Source organism: Gymnoscopelus braueri (assembly GCF_963280865.1).
Source record: "Gymnoscopelus braueri genome assembly, chromosome: 13".
Lineage (NCBI taxonomy): Eukaryota > Metazoa > Chordata > Actinopteri > Myctophiformes > Myctophidae > Gymnoscopelus > Gymnoscopelus braueri.
Window position 1 is genome coordinate 3,895,878 of NC_137615.1, and position 19,854 is coordinate 3,915,731.

Genomic DNA, 19,854 nt, shown 5'->3' on the forward strand with positions numbered 1-19,854 from the left:
CCAATTATGGACAGTTCGGACAGTATGTCTTGTGATTAAATTCCATCTGTCAAGGTGGAACACAACGTGCCTTATGACTTACTAAATATAATGTTTATCATGCCTTACTCGTTGCAGCACTTTTTATTCATAAATTGGTATCTAGTGACATCTAGTGACCCTTTGTAGCAACAGCAACACACTGAATGAATGAAGGCAATTCAAAGTGCTTTACACGAGACATTAATTAAGCAGTAGCCTAAGACAAAATTATGAATGGACATTTGAATATAATAGAATAAACACAAGTAAACAGATCATTTCAATCCATCTATAAAATAAATGCATTTATTATGTGCAATTGCGCATTTATAATAGAAGGTGACCAACATAAAACAATAGTCCCTGTCAGATGACAATCAATAAACTGTGAGAAGAAATAAAGAGAAGTTTTAAGGTCAAAGGACAGCGTGTTGGAAGAACAGCCGGTGAACTACTGTCGATAATAATACAGAAGAGAACGAGGAAGAAGAAAACACGAAAAAATAATACAATTATGAAACGTAGGCTATTAAAGTGGAACAATAGTTTAAACTTAAGTATTTAAAGAATACAGTGTTTCTAACAGAAACAACACAACATCCACAAACTATACTTAGAACAGGAGAACACAGAAATGCAGTTCCACAGGGTCTGTCTCTGAACTGCTTGAATCATGAAGGCCTCCGTCCTATTTTTCTGACATCATGGCCATCATGGACTGCAATGATTTGTGCATTGCTGCCTTATCTTGCTGTTGCTGTCAATAAATATTTGTACAAAACAGAAAGAGACATGTTTAACAGACAGGTTTAACAGACACACTGCAAGCTGTTTGTCAAAGCTAAGGAGACCGACTGCAGTACATTTCTTGAGTATTCTTCTCACAGTATACTCTTGTAGGGAGAGACCATTATTATAAATACCTCAGCCCAGTTTTTCTAAACCCAACAGTAATCATATATTGTAAGCTGGGTATTTCAGAACTGATGATCTTTCAGATTAGGTTTGGATATGGTGATTCAATGCTTTTGTTCTGCATTTCATTGGGGAATTGGCATAATGATTACATGACATAATGGAAAAATATCAATTAAATAATAACTTTTTTCATATAAATAAACATAACCTTGTGGCTAGACGATCAATAGGACATGAAATAAAGCTTTATTTTTTAAAGAGGTAATTGAATTCATGGTTGAAAGCAGTGCATAGTAATAATGAATAATTACATTTTTTTCCTTTTCTTTGCCATTCATTGAGACATTTGTGTTTATCTTTTAAGCTCCTTAAGTTGTATGTGTGCAGATCTGTTAGCCTTTGTTTTGTTTTTTACTGATGCAATGGGTCAAATCAGTCTTATTACGGATCATATACAAGGAGATTAGAAAACCAATATAATTTTGATCCAATTAAAAGTTTAGAAACATTTGACGATGGACATTTGGGTCAATGTCAACAGTTTACCCCTTTAAAGAGGGTTTGTGAGAACAAGTACTTTATAATGTTTAAACAAGTAATTTATATTTCTTAAGACATACTTCCCTTGTGTTCACCAGCATGAAAACTGAAGGAACCTTCCATTCTTATAGTGATGTAATTTATGTACAGCTGCTACCACCCTTAAACCCTTAGATGCACATGACTCTACATGTACAGGTGATAACTAGGTCATAACATACTGTAACTATGACTCTACATGTACATGTGATAACTAGGTCATACATACTGTAACTATGACTCTACATGTACATGTGATAACTAGGTCATAATAACATACTGTAACTACCTCTGAAAAGTTGTCTGTCTCTCTGTCTGTCAGTAAGGTCGAATCAAATGTCATCACTGTTGATTCCCATTTATACTTCATCATAGAGCAGCAGCGAACGACAAAAATAGCCGATCCACAAGCTCACAATGTGTTGCCTATAAGTCACGCTGTGAGCTTGTAGATCGGCTATTTCCATCGTGTAACTTTGTCATATGACGTACCATAAATTAGGCTTTGTTGGGTTTTATGTTTGTCTTATCTTTTACTTGAATTCATTTTTATTATTTTTTTTCTCAGAAACATCAACAATTAAAGTATTTTCGTCGATGTGTTTCAGAGGTTTAAATAAAGGTTTAAACAAATGAAGGTGCAAATGTTACCATGTTGGACTTACTGTGTCCATGAGGACTCTCTTTTGAAGCATTGCCACTTCCTGGCGTAGCTCAGTGTGTAGCGCCTCCTGTTGGCCATTGTGAGTGTTCTCCACTGCTTCAAGGGTCTGTAAACACAAGCTAGAATAGTAAGGATTTACCTTCTACTCTCAATGCAAATAAAACAATTGTCAAAATGACAATTGGCTTAACAACTTCTTTCAGAAAATGCAAATGTGAATTGATGAGAGGAGGTCAGTATTTATTAAATCCTCGGTGGGAAAATAGGTCATTTCAACAGCCACGTTATAAATGGTTTCTTTTGGGTGGAAACCTAATATCATGTCCAAAACTGGACAGGACTTTTCAGGATTCAAATAAAAAAATGGCAAAAGTAGCAGATCTACAAGCTCAAAATGTGTCGCTTCGCACCACGTTTTGAGCTTGTAAATCTGCTTCAATGTGGAGATGTACGTGTTCTGCCCGACAACAACACATGCAACATAATGTCCATGATAATGCAAATAAGAAACAATTGTTAGTACCTGGATGTACTGATCTAAGAGCTGCTTGAGAGTGTTGAGCCTCTGGCGCTGTGAGGCCCTCATCTGCTGAAACAGCTTCTGTTGCTGTTGGTACATACTCTGTAAACACACAGTACAGTAACTAAGTACATTTACTCTGTAAACACACAGTACAGTAACTAAGTACATTTACTCTGTAAACACACAGTACAGTAACTAAGTACATTTACTCTGTAAACACACAGTACAGTAACTAAGTACATTTACTCTGTAAACACACAGAACAGTAACTAAGTACATTTACTCTGTAAACACACAGAACAGTAACTAAGTACATTTACTCTGTAAACACACAGTACAGTAACTAAGTACATTTACTCTGTAAACACACAGTACAGTAACTAAGTACATTTACTCTGTAAACACACAGTACAGTAACTAAGTACATTTACTCTGTAAACCCAAACATGTGTGTTCTATAAAGAGAAAATGCCCTCAGTATGTGTGGAAACATTACCATCATCTGGTCATGTTGATCCTTGGCCTTGACATTATCTGTGTCCCACTGGTGCAACACAGCATTGAACTGAGAGCCGTAGTCATCAGCCACTTTACTCCTGCAACAACATGACACACTTCATCACATACACAACAACATGACACACTTCATCACATACACAACAACATGACACACTTCATCACATACACAACAACATGACACACTTCATCACATACACAACAACATGACACACTTCATCACATACACAACAACATGACACACTTCATCACATACACAACAACATGACACACTTCATCACATACACAACAACATGACACACTTCATCACATACACAACCTTCATTTGTCCCAAAGAGTTTACCCAGGCACTAAGACAGAGAGAATGGCACAACTCCCCCAGAGTTAGTGTGGAAGTGTCCTTGAGCAAGACGCTGAACCCCTAATTGCTCCCGATGAGCAGGTTGGTGCCTTGCATGGTTTCCTCCGCCATCAGTGTATGAATGTGTGTGTGAATGGGTGAATGTAATGCACAATCCATGTAAAGCGCTTTGGATAAAAGCGCTAAAGGGGCGGCCATAGCTGAGTGGTTAGTGAGCCCGCCTAGGGAGCCAGAGGCCCTGGTTGCCCCAGGTACGATTCCGGGCCACACCAGCATAATGTGTCGATGAAATGAAATTTGTCCCTGAGCAAGACTCTTAACCCCTAATTGCTCACAGGCCCTCATTGGAAGCAAGGACTTTCATGAACGTCCTGTTAAAAGGAATTATCCTATATAAATGCACCATTTACCATTATTGTTGCCTTTTATAGGAGTAATGCGTATGTAAACACAGGATACTATTAGTTCAGTTGCTATAGGTTTGATGTTTACCTGGTATCTTAGTTTCTATGAAGCACTGCATTGTTTTTCCTTGCACTTTACTTACAGTACTTGACAATTTAACCTGTCATTTTTCCACTAGGGTTCAAGTCATTTAATCTGATCTCACACTTATAAGTGTCTCTGGATGAGAGAATCTGCTAAACGCTCATATTGTTCATTTTAGAGAACATCATTAAACCTTTCTTATCCAAGTGAGGGCATTGAATGTAAGCCCTTTCCTACAGCTCGGGTTGCAATGACCAATGCCGTGGCTGATCCTCTACAAAATGTTTGCCATTTAAATATCACTTCATGCAAGCAATATCATGTATCAAAATCATACAAAATACAATAAAATGAAAACAATTGTGTATGTGTACCTGTCCTTCTGCTGTGTATTCCACAGCTGCTCCATCTTCTGCTGACTGCTCTTCGTCGTGGTCTTGGCGAAGGTCTCCACACGCTGCCGCTTGGCCAGGAAGGCCTTACTGATGTCAGCTACAACACAGAGACACAGATTATAGTCATTTGAATTAGAAATGTGGAAAACAAAGTGACACTGCAGAGCAGAGGCAGCTTACCTCCAAATGTGTCCAACATGCCCATCACAACCCCTCTGCAAATGAAAATAGATACATTAATGTGAAACGCACATGTATTAAGACAACATAGAACAAAAAGGTGAAATGTTTCATTCTAATTAACCACATGAACCCTACAGCATCCTTATTCTTGTAATTTGGAAAAAAAATTCAAACATTTAGCAATACATTGAAAAATAGCCGATCTTCAAGCTCACAAACACATCACATTGTGACGTGTTGTGAGCTTGTAAAGCTGCTATTTCCAGCAAAGAGATTTGGTGTACAGCGGAACAAAAGGAGAGGGGCAGGTATAGACCCCTGGGGGACCCCGGTAAACACAGCCTTACCCATCATGGGTGCCAGCGTCCTCTTCATCGTCCAAAAGGTGCTTCTTTCCCTTCAGAGATTCCACTTCAATTGAAACATGAAACCAGATCAGTTATTTGGTTCAAATAAGTCAGACACCAGATGGATTGATTGGATGGTTTATTCATAATTTATCTCATCATTGTGTTTCCTTTGCTCAGTGTTTTTCTGTAAAGCATGTTGAATGGCCTTGCTGTTTAAATGTGCTTTACAAATAACATTGTCTAGATTTCAACATCATGCACATTTGTCTATAATATCTCTGCCAACATGTAAGCACAGACTTACAGCTACCACATTAACCAAGTAGATTGACATTCAAAGTGTGTTTTATGACATTAACCTCTCTCTGAAATGTCAAGTCTAATGAGCAACAATTGAAAAGTAACTTGTCAGCAATAAAGTCTGCATCATGATACTGCTTACAATTATCTTTACTTTTGATTTGTTAGTTTTTCTTCTCATCTCAATCTGCAGCAGACAAAAAGTGATTCCTCATAAAATATGAAATTCTTAAGTCCTTGTCTTGCAATACTGTTATTGTTTCGAGTACAGTTTGGTTGACACAAGCTCCTGTCATGGTATGCATGTGTACGATATAGTTCTGTTCTTTTGAAGGTAGCATAGTAGCTCACACGCGCACAAGCACAGTCACACACACACACACACACACACACACACACACACACACACAGAGATAGAGAGAAAAAGAGACAGACAGACAGACAGACAGACAGACAAGCAGGCAGGCAGGCAGGCAGGCAGGCAGGCAGACAGACAGACAGACAGACAGACAGACAGACAGACAGACAGACAGACAGACAGACAGACAGACAGACAGACAGACAAGCAGACAGACAGACAGACAGGCAGGCAGACAGGCAGGCAGGCAGGCAGGCAGGCAGACAGACAGACAGACAGACAGACAGACAGACAGACAGACAGACAGGCAGGCAGGCAGGCAGGCAGGCAGGCAGGCAGGCAGGCAGGCAGGCAGGCAGGCAGGCAGACAGACAGACAGACAGGCAGGCAGGCAGGCAGGCAGGCAGGCAGGCAGGCAGGCAGGCAGGCAGGCAGACAGACAGACAGACAGACAGACAGACAGACAGACAGACAGACAGACAGACAGACAGACAGACAGACAGACAAGCAGACAGACAGACAGACAGACAGACAGACAGACAGACAGACAGACAGACAGACAGACAGACAGACAGACAGACAGACAGACAGGCAGGCAGGCAGGCAGGCAGGCAGGCAGGCAGACAGACAGACAGACAGACAGACAGACAGACAGACAGACAGACAGACAAGCAGACAGACAGACAGACAGACAGACAGACAGACAGACAGACAGACAGACAGACAGACAGACAGACAGACAGACAGACAGACAGACAGACAGACAGACAGACAGACAGACAGACAGACAGCTATACCTTTCTGGTCCAGGTCCTTCAGGGGTTTGGATGACAGATCTTTACCTTTGGCCTTTTGAGCGTTTCCCCTGTGAGTTGCCATGTTCTGTAAACATTACATTAGGATGAATTAATAATATGACGTGTAAACATTACATTAGGATCAAATGCATAACATTAAGTACTATTATTTAACTATTATTCAACACAACAGAGAGACTATAGAGCATCATAACAAACAGACAACATGATATATCTATAGTTTTCTATCTTCATGAACTAAACACAAAACAACAGGAACATAATTATCCTCTTATCAAAGCTTACAAGGAGAACACATTGTACTAGTTGTGAGCTTTATTCACAACCTAAGTCTAAATGAAACAAGTGAATTATGACTCGTAATTGGGTCAAATTGTAAAACATAACTACTAGTAAAGTTTGTTAACAGTCACCTCTGTGAGTAAAGATGGTTTTAAACAGCAGTAATAATGGATATAATGACTATAAGCTGATATTAATGAGCTGCTTCACTGAAGACAGAAGCTGCTGTCTTAACTCGAGACGCAGCGCGAGCAGTGTTGCCAGGTTTAGTGAGAGAAATAAGCAACCTAGGCCAAGAGCGCTTTAAACCTATATACATAGCCTACGATTATGTCCCAATGTGATGAGTTGTGAGCTTGTAGATCTGCTATTTTCCCCGAAAATCTTGTGGACAAAAAGTGCTAAATCTGGAATATCTTTGAAACATTTTAACACATCATTTCAGATGGGGATCCGTGGACAAATACGCATTAATTTATTTGGAGGTCCTTGACATGAAAATGTTGAGAACCACTGGTTTAAACAATAATAAAAAAAAAACTGGAAGCAAGCCACTTTAAAAAGAAAACAAAATCCCACAAAACTCATATTACAACTACCAATATTTATAAGCAACTTTACAGAAAAACAAGCCCAAAGTCGCTTATAATAAGCAGACATGGCAACACAGAGCGCGAGACACAAAAACGGCGCCCAAACCTTGATGGTTACTCTTCGTCCGTACAGCGGTGCCGCGTGCCGAAAACAGAAGATTTGGCCCCGAAAATAGCCGATCTACAAGCTCATGCTTGTAGCTCACGCTTGTAGATCGGCTATTTTCAGCGCACGACACTTCCTGGTGTATTGTTATTCTATGACGTCACAGAGGCGGTTCCCAGGGCATGAGCAAAAAAGAAGAAAGAAATATTATGTCTAAAACTTGTGCTCTCAAGGAAAGCCTAACGTTAACATTATAGCCTACAGTTATTTTCTTTCTTTCTTGTTTGTTTTTCTACATGATTATTTCTGGTAATTTTATTTTCTTCTACCTGTTAATAATCAGCAAATTAAGCATATTTTAACAGTGTGTTCATTCACTGTGTGAGACTTTAAATACACACATCAAAGCTTTTCAAACATTTTAAACACTGGGAACCAATGTATTATGATCTTGCTAATGTTTCTCAGTTTACAAGTTAAAGTAGTCAAAACTCACAGACTTGCAGGGCAATGAAGGGTTACAAACACATCTACATGGAACACATTCAAAATGGGAGTGTATTAAGACATTGGTTCTCAAAGTGGGGTCCGGGGACCCTCAGGGGCCCTTGACAGAGTTCCAGGGGGTCCCCAGCTAAATGATAGATTAGGAACCAAATGGACCCTTATGGGTCTGCAACCCCGAGAGTGTACAAATGGACCCTATTTGTTAGCTTAATACATGTCAAACTGGGGGTCCTTGAAATTAAAATGCTTGAGAATCTCTGCTAGAGCCATAACAATCTTCTCTTATGGGGGTCCCTGACGCGCGCGCGCGCCCACACACACACACACACACACACACACACACACACACACACACACACACACACACACACACACACACACACACACACACACACACACACACACACACACACACACACACACACACACACACACAATGTTCAATTGTATTTCGCATTTGACTGCACTACACCCATTACACCAGCAGATGTCAATCACGTTACATGATAATTTCCATGATGGAAATGGGAGTTAACAATCTGATATCACTAGCCTTAAGTGAGACACGATTATTATTTATGTATTTGTGCCAATGGTGGAAAAAAATCACATTTTTACAAGTAGAAGTATCAATACTGCAAAGTAGAAATACTCTGTTACAGGTAAAAGGCCTGTGTTCAAAATGTTACTTGAGTAAAATTACAAAAGTATTGTACCAAGTACCAAAAGTAAAAGTACAAAAATGTTTGAAAATAGCAGATCTACGAGCTCGCAACGCGTCAAGATGCGTTGTGAGCTTGTAGATCAGCTATTTTCAAATAGCCTATATATAAAACAGGGCTAAAGTGGGTAATGTATTATGTTTTATAATAAACATCTGCAAAGTAACTAGAAACAAATCATTATAATGGAGTAAAAGTGCAATATTTGCCTCTGAGATGTAGTGGAGTAGAAGTAAAAGTATTGGAAATTGGAACTCAATTAAAGTAAAAAATACCTCAATATTGTACTTACGTAAGGTACTTGAGTAAATGTACTTAGTTACTTTACAACTGATTTGTACTAATTCCATACAGTAGGAGAAACAGAGATCAATCATGTCATCCATCTATGCAAAACCTGTGTTGCCACCTGTGTTGTTTTTTTACCAATTTAAACACTAATTTCAAGGCGGCATTGATTTTTGGTTTGAATTTCAAAGGGCTGTGTGTCCATATTGGTGCATTTGTGAGTTTCATAGAGTTGGATGTCATTAATATTCATATATTTGTATAGTGGAAAGATCTCTTTAAATAAGTAGATGGGTGGCTCTTAAAAGAGCCTTTTGGGGGTTGTGCAGTATCAGATAAGTTTAAGCACGTTCTCCGCGGATACGACGGGCCAGCTGGATGTCTTTGGGCATGATGGTCACCCTCTTGGCGTGGATGGCGCACAGGTTGGTGTCTTCAAACAGACCCACCAGATAAGCCTCGGCAGACTCCTGGAGAGCCATGACAGCGGAGCTCTGGAAGCGCAGGTCGGTCTTGAAGTCCTGGGCGATCTCCCTCACCAGGCGCTGGAAGGGCAGCTTACGGATCAGCAGCTCGGTAGATTTCTGGTAACGACGGATCTCCCTCAGAGCCACAGTACCAGGCCTGTAACGGTGAGGCTTCTTCACTCCACCGGTTGCCGGCGCGCTCTTACGCGCTGCCTTGGTGGCGAGCTGCTTCCTGGGGGCTTTGCCACCGGTGGACTTACGAGCGGTCTGCTTGGTTCTTGCCATGGCTTCTCTGAGGTTGAGACTGAGAGTAGAGTAGTAATGCAAAAACAGAGCAAACTGCTGCCCTTTATTAGCGCTTCTTGAGACGCCGTCGTTCTCTGATTGGTCTCTGGTCAGGAACCTCCTTATTTGGGGAGGTACCATATACGTCACTGGTATCGATTGGAGGAGGGGATCTCTTACAAACTTCATACTGAACTATGAAATGGTCGTAATGACTTGCAGGCTTTTAATATCCTTTACATATTTATAGTTAGAGCCACATTGCATGGATTACATCAGTGCCTATTATTCACTGCCTAAATGCAAGGATTTGTAGTAAAAGCAGTCATTGTCCATATTGGAAGTTGACACTTGTTTGACAACATTAATATGTTGTGAATCGGATGAGTGTTACATTTTGATTTAATTAAGACAATAATATGCCTACTTATAATTCGTATTCACCATAATCCTTGTGTTTTGTCACTCAAGTAGAAATATTTATTTTTTTGCCCCATGTCATAAAACACACAGCAATGTATTTTCACTTTGCTGTAAACTAGTAATAATATCAGTGGTGGAAGAAGTACTCACATATTTCACTCAAGTAAAAGAAGCAATACAAAAATGTAAAAATACTCTATTACAAGTAAAAGGCCTGTGTTCAAAATGTTACTTGAGTAAATGTACAGAAGTATTAATATCAAAATATAAAGTACCAAAAGTAAAGTTACTGTAATGATTGAAATTTGCAGATCTACAATGAGCTTGTAGATCGGCTATTTTCAAATGGCCCATGGGCTATTTTCAAATGGCCCATGTATAAAATAGGGCTCAAGCGGCTAATGTAGGTTTTATAATACAATCTGCAAATTAACTGGTTTTCAAATAATCGTGGAGTACAATATTTGCCTGTTATAAGCAGGGTACAAGTAAAGTATTTAAAATACAGTGATGTATTAAAAAAAAATACTTTAAAATATTACTTGAGTAAATGTATTGAGCTACTTTACACCACTGTATAACATTATGCTGAGTCGGTTTATATAAACTGAGCACAGTCTATATAGAATGGAATAGAATTAATCTTTTTTTATTGAATGAGTGGGTGGCTCTTAAAAGAGCCTTTGTGGGGTTTGTTAAATGAATGAAGCAGATTTATTTCTTTCCGGCTTTCTCAGTCTTCTTGGGGAGCAGAACAGCCTGGATGTTGGGCAGCACACCGCCCTGAGCGATGGTCACTCCACCCAGCAGCCTGTTGAGCTCCTCGTCGTTGCGGACGGCCAGCTGGAGATGACGGGGGATGATGCGAGACTTCTTGTTGTCACGGGCAGCGTTTCCAGCCAGCTCCAGGATCTCAGCGGTCAGGTACTCGAGAACAGCCGCCAGATAGACCGGGGCGCCGGCACCAACACGCTGGGCATAGTTGCCTTTACGCAGCAGCCTGTGGACACGACCCACGGGGAACTGGAGCCCGGCACGGGATGAGCGGGTCTTGGCCTTAGCCCTGGACTTTCCCCCGGTTTTGCCTCTTCCTGACATGGTTGAGTTTTATTTCTTGAGATGTAGAGAGAAGAAATGTGTCTGAGGAGAGGAATACAGGACTATTTATGTCCTCAAGTGGGCGGGGTTAAGTTTGTAAATGCTCCCCACCAATCAGAACCAGTGACGTACTGTTCCTCCCCCAGGAGGTTCCTGACCAATCAGAGAATGACGGCGTCTCTCAGTCAATGTCCAGTTTAGACAGTTATCAGGCACTATTCATCCTAAATGTGTGATTTACATTTTACAAAGTGCACAATCAGAGACGACATATAGTAAATGGTCACATAGATAAAGGACAACGATTTGGTGCTACAAAGTTTAACTTTGAAACTTTAAATGTGGCATCTGTATAATAGTGCTACTAAAATAACATTGTCAGTATTAGTGGTCAAGCTAAATAAAAGGTACAACTAACCAACATGAACAGGCTGCTGTGAATAGGATCCATTGTAATGATGAACACATTTTAAAACATATTACTGGGACTTTAGAGTGACGTGTGACAATATTACATTGTTAGTACAATTGTTATAATTCATGTTATTACGTTGTAATATAATCAAAAGTAAAACGAACTGTTTGCTGAACATAATGCCGTTTCTGTGTGATGTATCAGTATGTAGATATGCCAAGGCTTTAGATTTGATTAAAACATAAAATTGTTGAATTCATATTGAATATGCATATTTATATTGTCTCTTAATATATATTGCCACACTATATTTTGTATATTAATCATGTTTTCTCATGTATCACTTTATGTTCTCTCTTGGACATCATGCACCTATATTCGATCATAATGATTTTATATATATTATTACATGTATATGTTCGCATGTAATATACATATCAATGAATATCAGTGTTTGTAAAATTACCATCTTACTTATCTGTATTAAAACTCATACCCAATGCTTGTAGCTGTTGTCTGTCTAGTCTTTGTGTTGAATGTTTTAAATGGACCACAATGGGCTTTCATCTATTCGGTGCTTTTTGTTGCACTGTGTACTTTTAAAGATTGTTACATGTATTTATCCATGTCACTTTAACCATGCTTCCCCCCCAATATCATGTTCGTGAAAAAAGATCTACAAGCTCACAACACCTACCGACGTACAGGCTTTAGCGCTCATGTGGCCTCTTTTGGGGCTAGTTTTCATATAACTCGTGCTTATTTCTCACGCAAAACCTAGCAACATTGATCATTAGTTCCCACTGCTGACAATCATCACATAATCCCACCCCTTCTCTCTTTGCTCAGTTGAGTTAATACATTGATAACCAAGTCTAAATGTCAGCACCAAGACATAGAACAATAATAGACAAAAAGGAACTCTTTAAATAAAGTTGTGGGTGGCTCTTAAAAGAACCTTTGTGGGATATACAGGTTGCTGTGTGGATGTTTACTTCTTCTTGGCGGCTGTCTTCTTGGGTTTCGCCGCCTTGGGCTTTGCTGCTTTCTTTGCTGGTGCTTTCTTGACGGCAGCGGGTTTCTTCACCTTCTTGGGACTCTTGGCCGCCTTCTTGGGGCTCTTGGCTGCTGGTTTCTTTACAGCTGCAGGCTTCTTTGCCTTCTTGGGTGATTTCTTAGCGGCTACGGGCTTCTTGGCTGCTGCCTTCTTGGGGGATTTCTTTGCCGCGGCGGGTTTCTTGGCTGCCGGCTTTTTGGGTTTGACTGCCTTTATAACGGGTTTCTTTACCTTCTCTTCAGCCTTCTTGTTGAGCTTAAAGGATCCAGACGCACCGGTACCTTTGGTCTGGAGCAGGGTGCCCTTTGCCACCAGGCTCTTCACGGCGATCTTGACGCGGCTGTTCTTCTTCTCCACGTCGTAGCCACCAGCGGCCAGAGCCTTCTTGAGGGCGGCCAGAGACACACCGCTCCTCTCCTTGGAGGCGCTCACAGCCTTGACGATGAGCTCCTGGACGCTGGGACCGACCTTCACGGGCTTGGCCGCGGTCTTCTTCTTGGCTACTTTAGCCGGGGAGGCAGCTGGAGCTGGAGCGACTTCTGCCATGGTCTTCTGGTTGGTGTTTCAGATGCACTGAACTAAAGTCTGAGTAGAGAGAGAGACTGATGGAATAGAGGAGGAGGGGGTGGAACTTAAATGATGTGTGAGAACCATGTAGACTCAACCCACTGGGTCAGTGCTCTGTGTGCTGCAGAATACTGAGACACTTGTGTTTTCTCCACAACTAAAACCAGATAAAATACAGACGTAGAAATGGATTTAAGTCAAAACAACAAATGGAGCAGATAGCAGACAAGTTTCACTTCATAATCAAATCATGTGGAGCGCTGAGGACTCCTGCGTTTTGTTTGGAGACGTTAAAAACCTCACATATACACCATTACAAGGAGAGGAGTTTGCCAGCTTTCCTCTGTCATTTGTCGTTTAAAACAGTTTAAACATAGAATATCCAATTCCCTATTTGCTGCAGATCAAGCTGAGATGTCTGACTTTGGAACAACAGTTAAACAGATCCTCTTTGGCAAAGCGTTTTGTTTTAAATTTCAAACTTCCCAGTGTCTGCAAACACAGTGCTGCTGTTGTCCTTCCCTGTGGCATGGAGACTTATGAGAGGATGGCCAGTTGAGAGCAAGCTCCACTTTTCCAATGGTGCCATTTACAAAACATATGGCATATTACATAATTATTACTTGACATCATTTAAAATGTATAAACACAGCACACCATTTATTTACAAGCAATTTACATAGCACATGTATACCCAGAGTGCTTCATAATTTATTATAATAGGCAAAATGGGTATACAATATATCTTCTTTAATTTTATCAAAAGTAATACGGTAGCCAAGGAGCACAGCAGAGGAAAAGAAACGCCACACGTGTTTCAGTTAAATGTGTTAATGTACATTAGCTGGCCACCACTGACACCTAAATTAATTATGGCAAATAATGCCATAACCAGTGTTCAGCTGTCACGCTCATGCATATCATGCTTATGAGGTCTGATCACTGGCTATATGCATTAGACTACACAATGTATGTATAGGTATATACTATGTATAGGCCTACTCATTAATAAATTACCCTATAGTTAAAGTGCTCACAATCACCCATTGCATGGACATATCTACACATCACATCATAATTTATAAATGCTAAGTTTATTTAGAGTGTTTACATGGAACACAGATTGTAATCCATTTTAGGTGTTTTTTGTTGCACTGTGAACTTTTTAAAGGTGTGTAAGGTCCATTCTGCCATCTTATGGCAAATATAGTTGCTTTTTTTTTGTAAGCGTCATATGGTTCATGAAAGGCGCTAAATAAATTCAAGCTATCATTATAGCGATTCCAGCGATTTTCCACTAGATAAAAATACTCTTGGTGTCCACTACATTGTTTTAAGTCAAGCCTGGTTACATCAAGGTCTATTTTGAATGAAGGACAATCAGCAGAAACGACTCAGTCAAAAATCAAGACAATCAATGGGACACTAGAATATGCAAAAACCCTCATGGGGGGTAAAGTAGGCTACTCAAATTCTATTATAGTACAAGAAGCCTACTGTAGGCTATTTTTTAACAGTAGGCTACCTACAATCCATAAATTTATTTTTGGCCGTGTACTGTTTATCTAGGCGTACTCTTAACATTGATCATTTAGGTATGTGATTACAATGGACAATTAAAACATTTAAAGGCAAGAAATATAGTACAAAGACCGATTTTGTAATCAGTTTAAACAAATAGGGGTGGTGCTTGACAGTCAAGTACCTACTGTATTTCTAATAAACAGCCCAAGTAGTTCAAATTAAAATCTATATGGATATGCCCTTTCTTGATAATATGGGTGGTCCTTAAAAGGACCGTTGTGTTTAAAGCGGATTGTGTAGTTTACTTGGCGCTAGTGTACTTGGTCACAGCCTTGGTGCCCTCAGACACGGCGTGCTTGGCCAGCTCACCGGGGAGCAGCAGGCGGACGGCGGTCTGAATCTCCCTGGACGTGATGGTGCGGCGCTTGTTGTAGTTAGCCAGTTTGGAGGCTTCACCGGCGATGCGCTCAAAGATGTCGTTGACAAATGAGTTCATGATGCCCATCGCCTTGGAGGAGATACCGGTGTCAGGATGGACCTGCTTCATCACCTTGTAGATGTAGATGGCGTAGCTCTCCTTCCTGGACTTTCTGCGCTTCTTACCGCCCTTGGTGGCGGTTTTAGTGACGGCTTTCTTGGAGCCCTTTTTGGGCGCTGGCTTGGCGGGTTCAGGCATTTTCTTTCTACGAGGGATGTAGTGAAGAAGGTATTTCCTACGGGCGTCGCACCAGTACTTATACCAGGCCAATGCAAATGAAGTGTGCGACTCCCAGCACATGATTGGTGCCACTGCCTATGTGACCCACAGAGGGAGGTGTCTTACACTGTCTCTGTTTCTGCATAATGTTTTCCCGCCTGGATAAAGTATAATAAACATTTAGGGTAAATCTATATTTAAATTGGAATTAATAGCTCTGTTCCACTTTCCAATTTCAATCCAGTTGTAACATACTTTTCTATCGATACATAATGTATACAGTATAATCTAGTCAATCCACTAACTGCAGACTATTGCTTGCCACTAATCCGAGATGATACTTCTATCAGATATAAATGAAGTAGATGGTTTTACACATTCCCGTATGGTCTAGCGGTTAGGATTCCTACTTTTCACCCAGGCGGCCTCGGTTCGACTCCCACTATGGAAACTTATTCCAAACTGAATCAGGGAGCATGACATGGTGCTGACAAGTGAATGTGAATTTCATCTGCGTTCAAAAAATAAGTATAATAGCCTACCACGGTCAAATAAAGGCACTCTCTGCACTAGACAATATAGAAAATGCTGGACCAGTGGACATTGGTTTCCCTATCTTAACTCCTTATCTTAATCTTGACAATTTTTATAGAGCTTCTTATAACAATTAAATTACCTGGAATCTATTGTAGCCTATAGTTTGCTGAAGATTTTCACAAGTTCAATGTGAAGAGTTATAAACCCTCAACTTTGACTCTTTGACTTCAACTCTCAACTTTGAGTCTCATCATGGCCACTGCAGTGTACTTTTCCTTGATCTTTGAATAGCATACATATAAATGAAAACAGACAGGTTATCTTGGCTCGGGTATGCACAACTAGGATGTACATGTTGGGAGATTGTATTTAGACCCGTTCACTAGCCTCGGGAACCCATTCCTTTCCATAGAAAATACCCGTTCACTGAACATTAATCATTTATACGAAGCAAACAGCAACTCATTTGCTTTAATATGTATAAAACCTGAAATTGCTCACAATACAATAATGGAATTAACTCTGTAAATAAATGTGGGCGGCTCTTAAAAGAGCCTTTGGGTTGTTGGTGGAAGTCAGTCAGTCATTTACCCGCCGAAGCCGTACAGAGTGCGTCCCTGTCTCTTCAGAGCATAGACAACATCCATGGCGGTGACGGTCTTTCTCTTGGCGTGCTCGGTGTAGGTGACGGCGTCACGGATCACGTTCTCCAGGAAAACCTTGAGGACACCGCGAGTCTCCTCGTAGATCAGACCGGAGATACGCTTCACGCCGCCACGGCGAGCCAGACGGCGGATAGCGGGCTTTGTGATTCCCTGGATGTTATCACGAAGCACCTTGCGATGGCGCTTAGCGCCTCCCTTTCCAAGACCTTTCCCTCCTTTGCCTCTGCCTGACATTTTGATGATGCTGTTGAAGTTAAGTAATTTTTCAAGCAGAAGCCATGCCCTCTTATATGTTTTCTGAGGACGTATAGGAAGACAGGCAGCACTGGGCGTTGCCTAAAAAGCCCCTCTATAGAGCGTCGCAGTTCCCGCCCACTTCCTGTTTTTTTTGGTGCCGGAAGAAAAAACTCAATGCATTTTTCCATTGACATTTCCAAAAATATTTATATCTATTAATTTAAGCCTCGAATCAAGCCATCATGACATGACATGAATCATGACCATAAACGTTTGATTCTGTGATTTTTTTTTTGTTGAAAACGGCAAAACAAAGGGTATTTATTAAATATAGTATATCATATAATTAAATATAAAATAAAAAAAAATCACAGAAAAAAACGTTTTATGGTCATGATTCATGTCATCTCGTGATGGCTTGATTCGAGGCTTAAATTAATAGATATAAATATTTTTGGAAATGTCAATGGAAAAATGCATTGAGTTTTTTCTTCCGGCACCAAAAAAAACAGGAAGTGGGCGGGAACTGCGACGCTCTATTATGTGTTTTGCATGACAATAACCTCTGTTATATGGGCATGGTTTTAAAACAGAGACTTGGTGGAGGCAATTAACTATTAAAAAGGCTACTATCTCTCTATTTATACTGCTATTTTAAAACAATGGTGAAAATGGAATCCACGTTGACTGTGTACAAAAGTTATATCTGACCATTATATGTTTATATAACAATATATATGTCACTGTTTAAACGTTGTGGTGCTGCTATTCTTGTCTCCCTTATAAAATAGAACATTTGTTTCAATGGGACAAACATGGATAATCTATTCTAGGTTCACTGAGCTCTAGAATATTTCAAATGCATCACCTGGGGCTGAAGTGACTAAAATAGACCTAATGAGACCTTAAATCAAAAAGACATTTAGAAAGACCAACTTAAAACAGTGGACTGGATAATTAAATGATCATTATTAATAAAAATAAATCACAACAAATCACCCTAGTTTCTGGGGCTTTCATCCATCTCCCTTGTCTTTTGTAATGGCTTCTAAGTAAGGTTTATAACCATAGTTATAATACATCGGTTATAACAGCATCCCTTTCTGAGTTTACCCTTGCAACTAAGCGCAAGCACAAATGTGTGTGCTTTTTCTAATGTCCATGTTGTGTTTTTTCCCCAGCTTTCTTTCTTAAATGTATTAATTGATCTGATCTGAGAGACATAGATATGTTTGTAAATATTTTTTTAAATAATTTCTTTATAGGTCTATGTATGTGAATGTATACTATGCATTGCTGTGTATGCATTACTTCTACATTGCGTTATTGCTGCTTTTATTTATGTATATATTTATATATAAGGGCCACATCACCCATTTTCATATAATTGGTCCTCTATTGTGATAACGTTTTTCCCCCGACTGGCACTACTCCATGTAATTTTGGATGTTATCTATTTTTTATTAAAACGTATATGTCATCAATAGCTAAACCAACTATGTAATGGTTAATACAGTTAGAGTTGGAGGGGGGGTAATTTTCAAGCCGCAAGCCTTTACTCTAAAGAGTCCTGACGGTGGAGACAGGATCTGGCAGGAGTCAGAGCTGAGTAGACACAGCTAACTCCAAAACATGTCACGAATGGTTTATGGTCATTAAACATGTGAAAATTAGGAAATAAAAACTCTTATAAGAAGTTGTGGTTGGCTCTTAAAAGAGCCTATTGTGGATAAAGGTGGGACAGGTTTATAACAGTTTACTTCTTTTTGGGAGCTGCCTTCTTTGCTGCCTTGGGTTTGGCAACCTTCTTGGCTGGGGCTTTCTTGGCTGCCGCGGGCTTCTTGGCTACTTTCTTGGGGCTCTTGGCTGCTTTTTTCGGGCTTTTAGCTGCTACCGTCTTGGCGGCAGGCTTCTTGGCTTTCTTCGGCGATTTTTTTGCGGCCACGGGCTTCTTTGTTGCCGCCTTCTTTGGCTTTTTAGCCGCGACGGGTTTCTTGGCAGCAGCGGGCTTCTTTGCTTTGACAGCTTTCTTGACAGCAGGCTTCTTCGCCTTCACTGCTTCTACTTTCTTGTTCATCTTGAAAGAGCCAGACGCGCCGGTACCTTTGGTCTGAACCAGGGTGCCTTTTGCAACCAGGCTCTTGACGGCGATCTTGACGCGGGCCTTGTTCTTCTCCACATCGTAGCCGCCGGCAGACAGAGCTTTCTTGACCGCAGCCAGGGACACACCGCTCCGCTCCTTGGAGGCGGACACGGCCTTGACGACAAGCTCAGCGACGCTGGGGCCGGTCTTCTTGGGTCGAGGAGCTGCCTTCTTCTTGACGGCCTTGGCCGGTGCTGGAGCTGGTGCGACTTCTGCCATGATTCTATCAGATTCGGGTAGTAGCTTGTCTTAATGCAAAGTATTGGTACGATAGACTAGACTGACTGGTGGAAAACATAGTGTCCATAGAAAACATAGACTTAAACACAACATGAGAACCATGTAGAGTCATCGCACACAGAGCCCCTCTTCTCTAGGTGGCTTAATGCACCACTTGTGTTTTCTCCTCGACAAAAAACAAGATATTATAAACGACCGTGTATATTATGAAATGTAACAAAGGGCACACTGCTAGCACACTTGTGCCTTTTTGTCATGAACATTATTTGAGACGCGAAGAACATTCTCGTTTTGTATTGATAGGCTCAACACCTCACTCTTCAACGGGCAAAACACAATTCCCCCATCATTTTCATTCTAAAACAATGTTAAACTATGTTACATTAACACCAATCCTCGTAATCCTCTTAGCAGACATACCCGACGACAGGATAACATAAACTATACTCTTGTTTTATTATCCGTTTAGTTATAAATAGAAGGTTTTCTGACCTTAGTAAACACACTCCAGTTGATGGCAGCGACT

The 19,854-nt window shown here is 40.5% G+C and overlaps 5 protein-coding genes across 11 annotated transcripts; all 5 read right to left on the minus strand.

The window, feature by feature from the left end:
• Nucleotides 1-296: 296 nt before the first annotated feature.
• On the minus strand, nt 297-7,578 carry LOC308098262 (synaptonemal complex protein 3-like). The gene is made up of 9 exons (XM_080446543.1): nt 7,457-7,578; nt 6,455-6,539; nt 4,997-5,060; nt 4,647-4,681; nt 4,446-4,563; nt 3,202-3,301; nt 2,706-2,804; nt 2,184-2,288; nt 297-778 (listed from the first exon to the last, which is right to left on the minus strand). The coding sequence occupies exons 2-9, from the start codon at nt 6,534-6,536 to the stop codon at nt 710-712; spliced, it is 672 nt and encodes a 223-aa protein (XP_080302669.1). The 5' UTR covers nt 6,537-6,539; nt 7,457-7,578; the 3' UTR covers nt 297-709.
• Nucleotides 7,579-9,314: 1,736 nt separating this feature from the next.
• Nucleotides 9,315-9,725, minus strand: LOC308098324 (histone H3.2; the record flags this gene model as incomplete). The annotated part of the gene is made up of 1 exon (XM_080446637.1): nt 9,315-9,725. The coding sequence occupies one exon, from the start codon at nt 9,723-9,725 to the stop codon at nt 9,315-9,317; it is 411 nt and encodes a 136-aa protein (XP_080302763.1).
• Nucleotides 9,726-10,862: 1,137 nt separating this feature from the next.
• Nucleotides 10,863-11,246, minus strand: LOC308099704 (histone H2A-like; the record flags this gene model as incomplete). The annotated part of the gene is made up of 1 exon (XM_080448437.1): nt 10,863-11,246. The coding sequence occupies one exon, from the start codon at nt 11,244-11,246 to the stop codon at nt 10,863-10,865; it is 384 nt and encodes a 127-aa protein (XP_080304563.1).
• A 1,406-nt stretch (nt 11,247-12,652) lies between these two features.
• LOC308097842 (histone H1-like) lies at nt 12,653-19,307 on the minus strand (the record flags this gene model as incomplete). 7 transcript variants are annotated; one of them, XM_080445940.1, is made up of 2 exons in its annotated part: nt 12,653-12,796; nt 18,813-19,307. In XM_080445940.1, the coding sequence occupies 2 exons, from the start codon at nt 19,305-19,307 to the stop codon at nt 12,653-12,655; spliced, it is 639 nt and encodes a 212-aa protein (XP_080302066.1). The 7 variants fall into 7 exon arrangements, with proteins under 7 accessions (XP_080302066.1, XP_080302065.1, XP_080302064.1 ...); XM_080445939.1 differs by having other exon boundaries at nt 12,653-12,781; nt 18,795-19,307; XM_080445938.1 differs by having other exon boundaries at nt 18,795-19,307.
• On the minus strand, nt 15,111-15,485 carry LOC308097861 (histone H2B-like; the record flags this gene model as incomplete). The annotated part of the gene is made up of 1 exon (XM_080445960.1): nt 15,111-15,485. One exon carries the CDS (start codon nt 15,483-15,485, stop codon nt 15,111-15,113), a length of 375 nt encoding a protein of 124 aa, XP_080302086.1.
• Nucleotides 19,308-19,854: the final 547 nt, after the last annotated feature.

Excerpts from the sequence above, each read along its gene's own strand:
- LOC308098262 (XM_080446543.1), bottom strand. The coding sequence starts at position 6,536 with ATGGCAACTCACAGGGGAAACGCTCAAAAGGCCAAAGGTAAAGATCTG. Across the intron at positions 5,061-6,454 it reads GAAGGACCTGGACCAGAAAG|TGGAATCTCTGAAGGGAAAG; the intron begins GTATAGCTGTCT and ends TTTCAATTGAAG. Across the intron at positions 4,682-4,996 it reads GACGCTGGCACCCATGATGG|AGGGGTTGTGATGGGCATGT; the intron begins GTAAGGCTGTGT and ends TTTCATTTGCAG.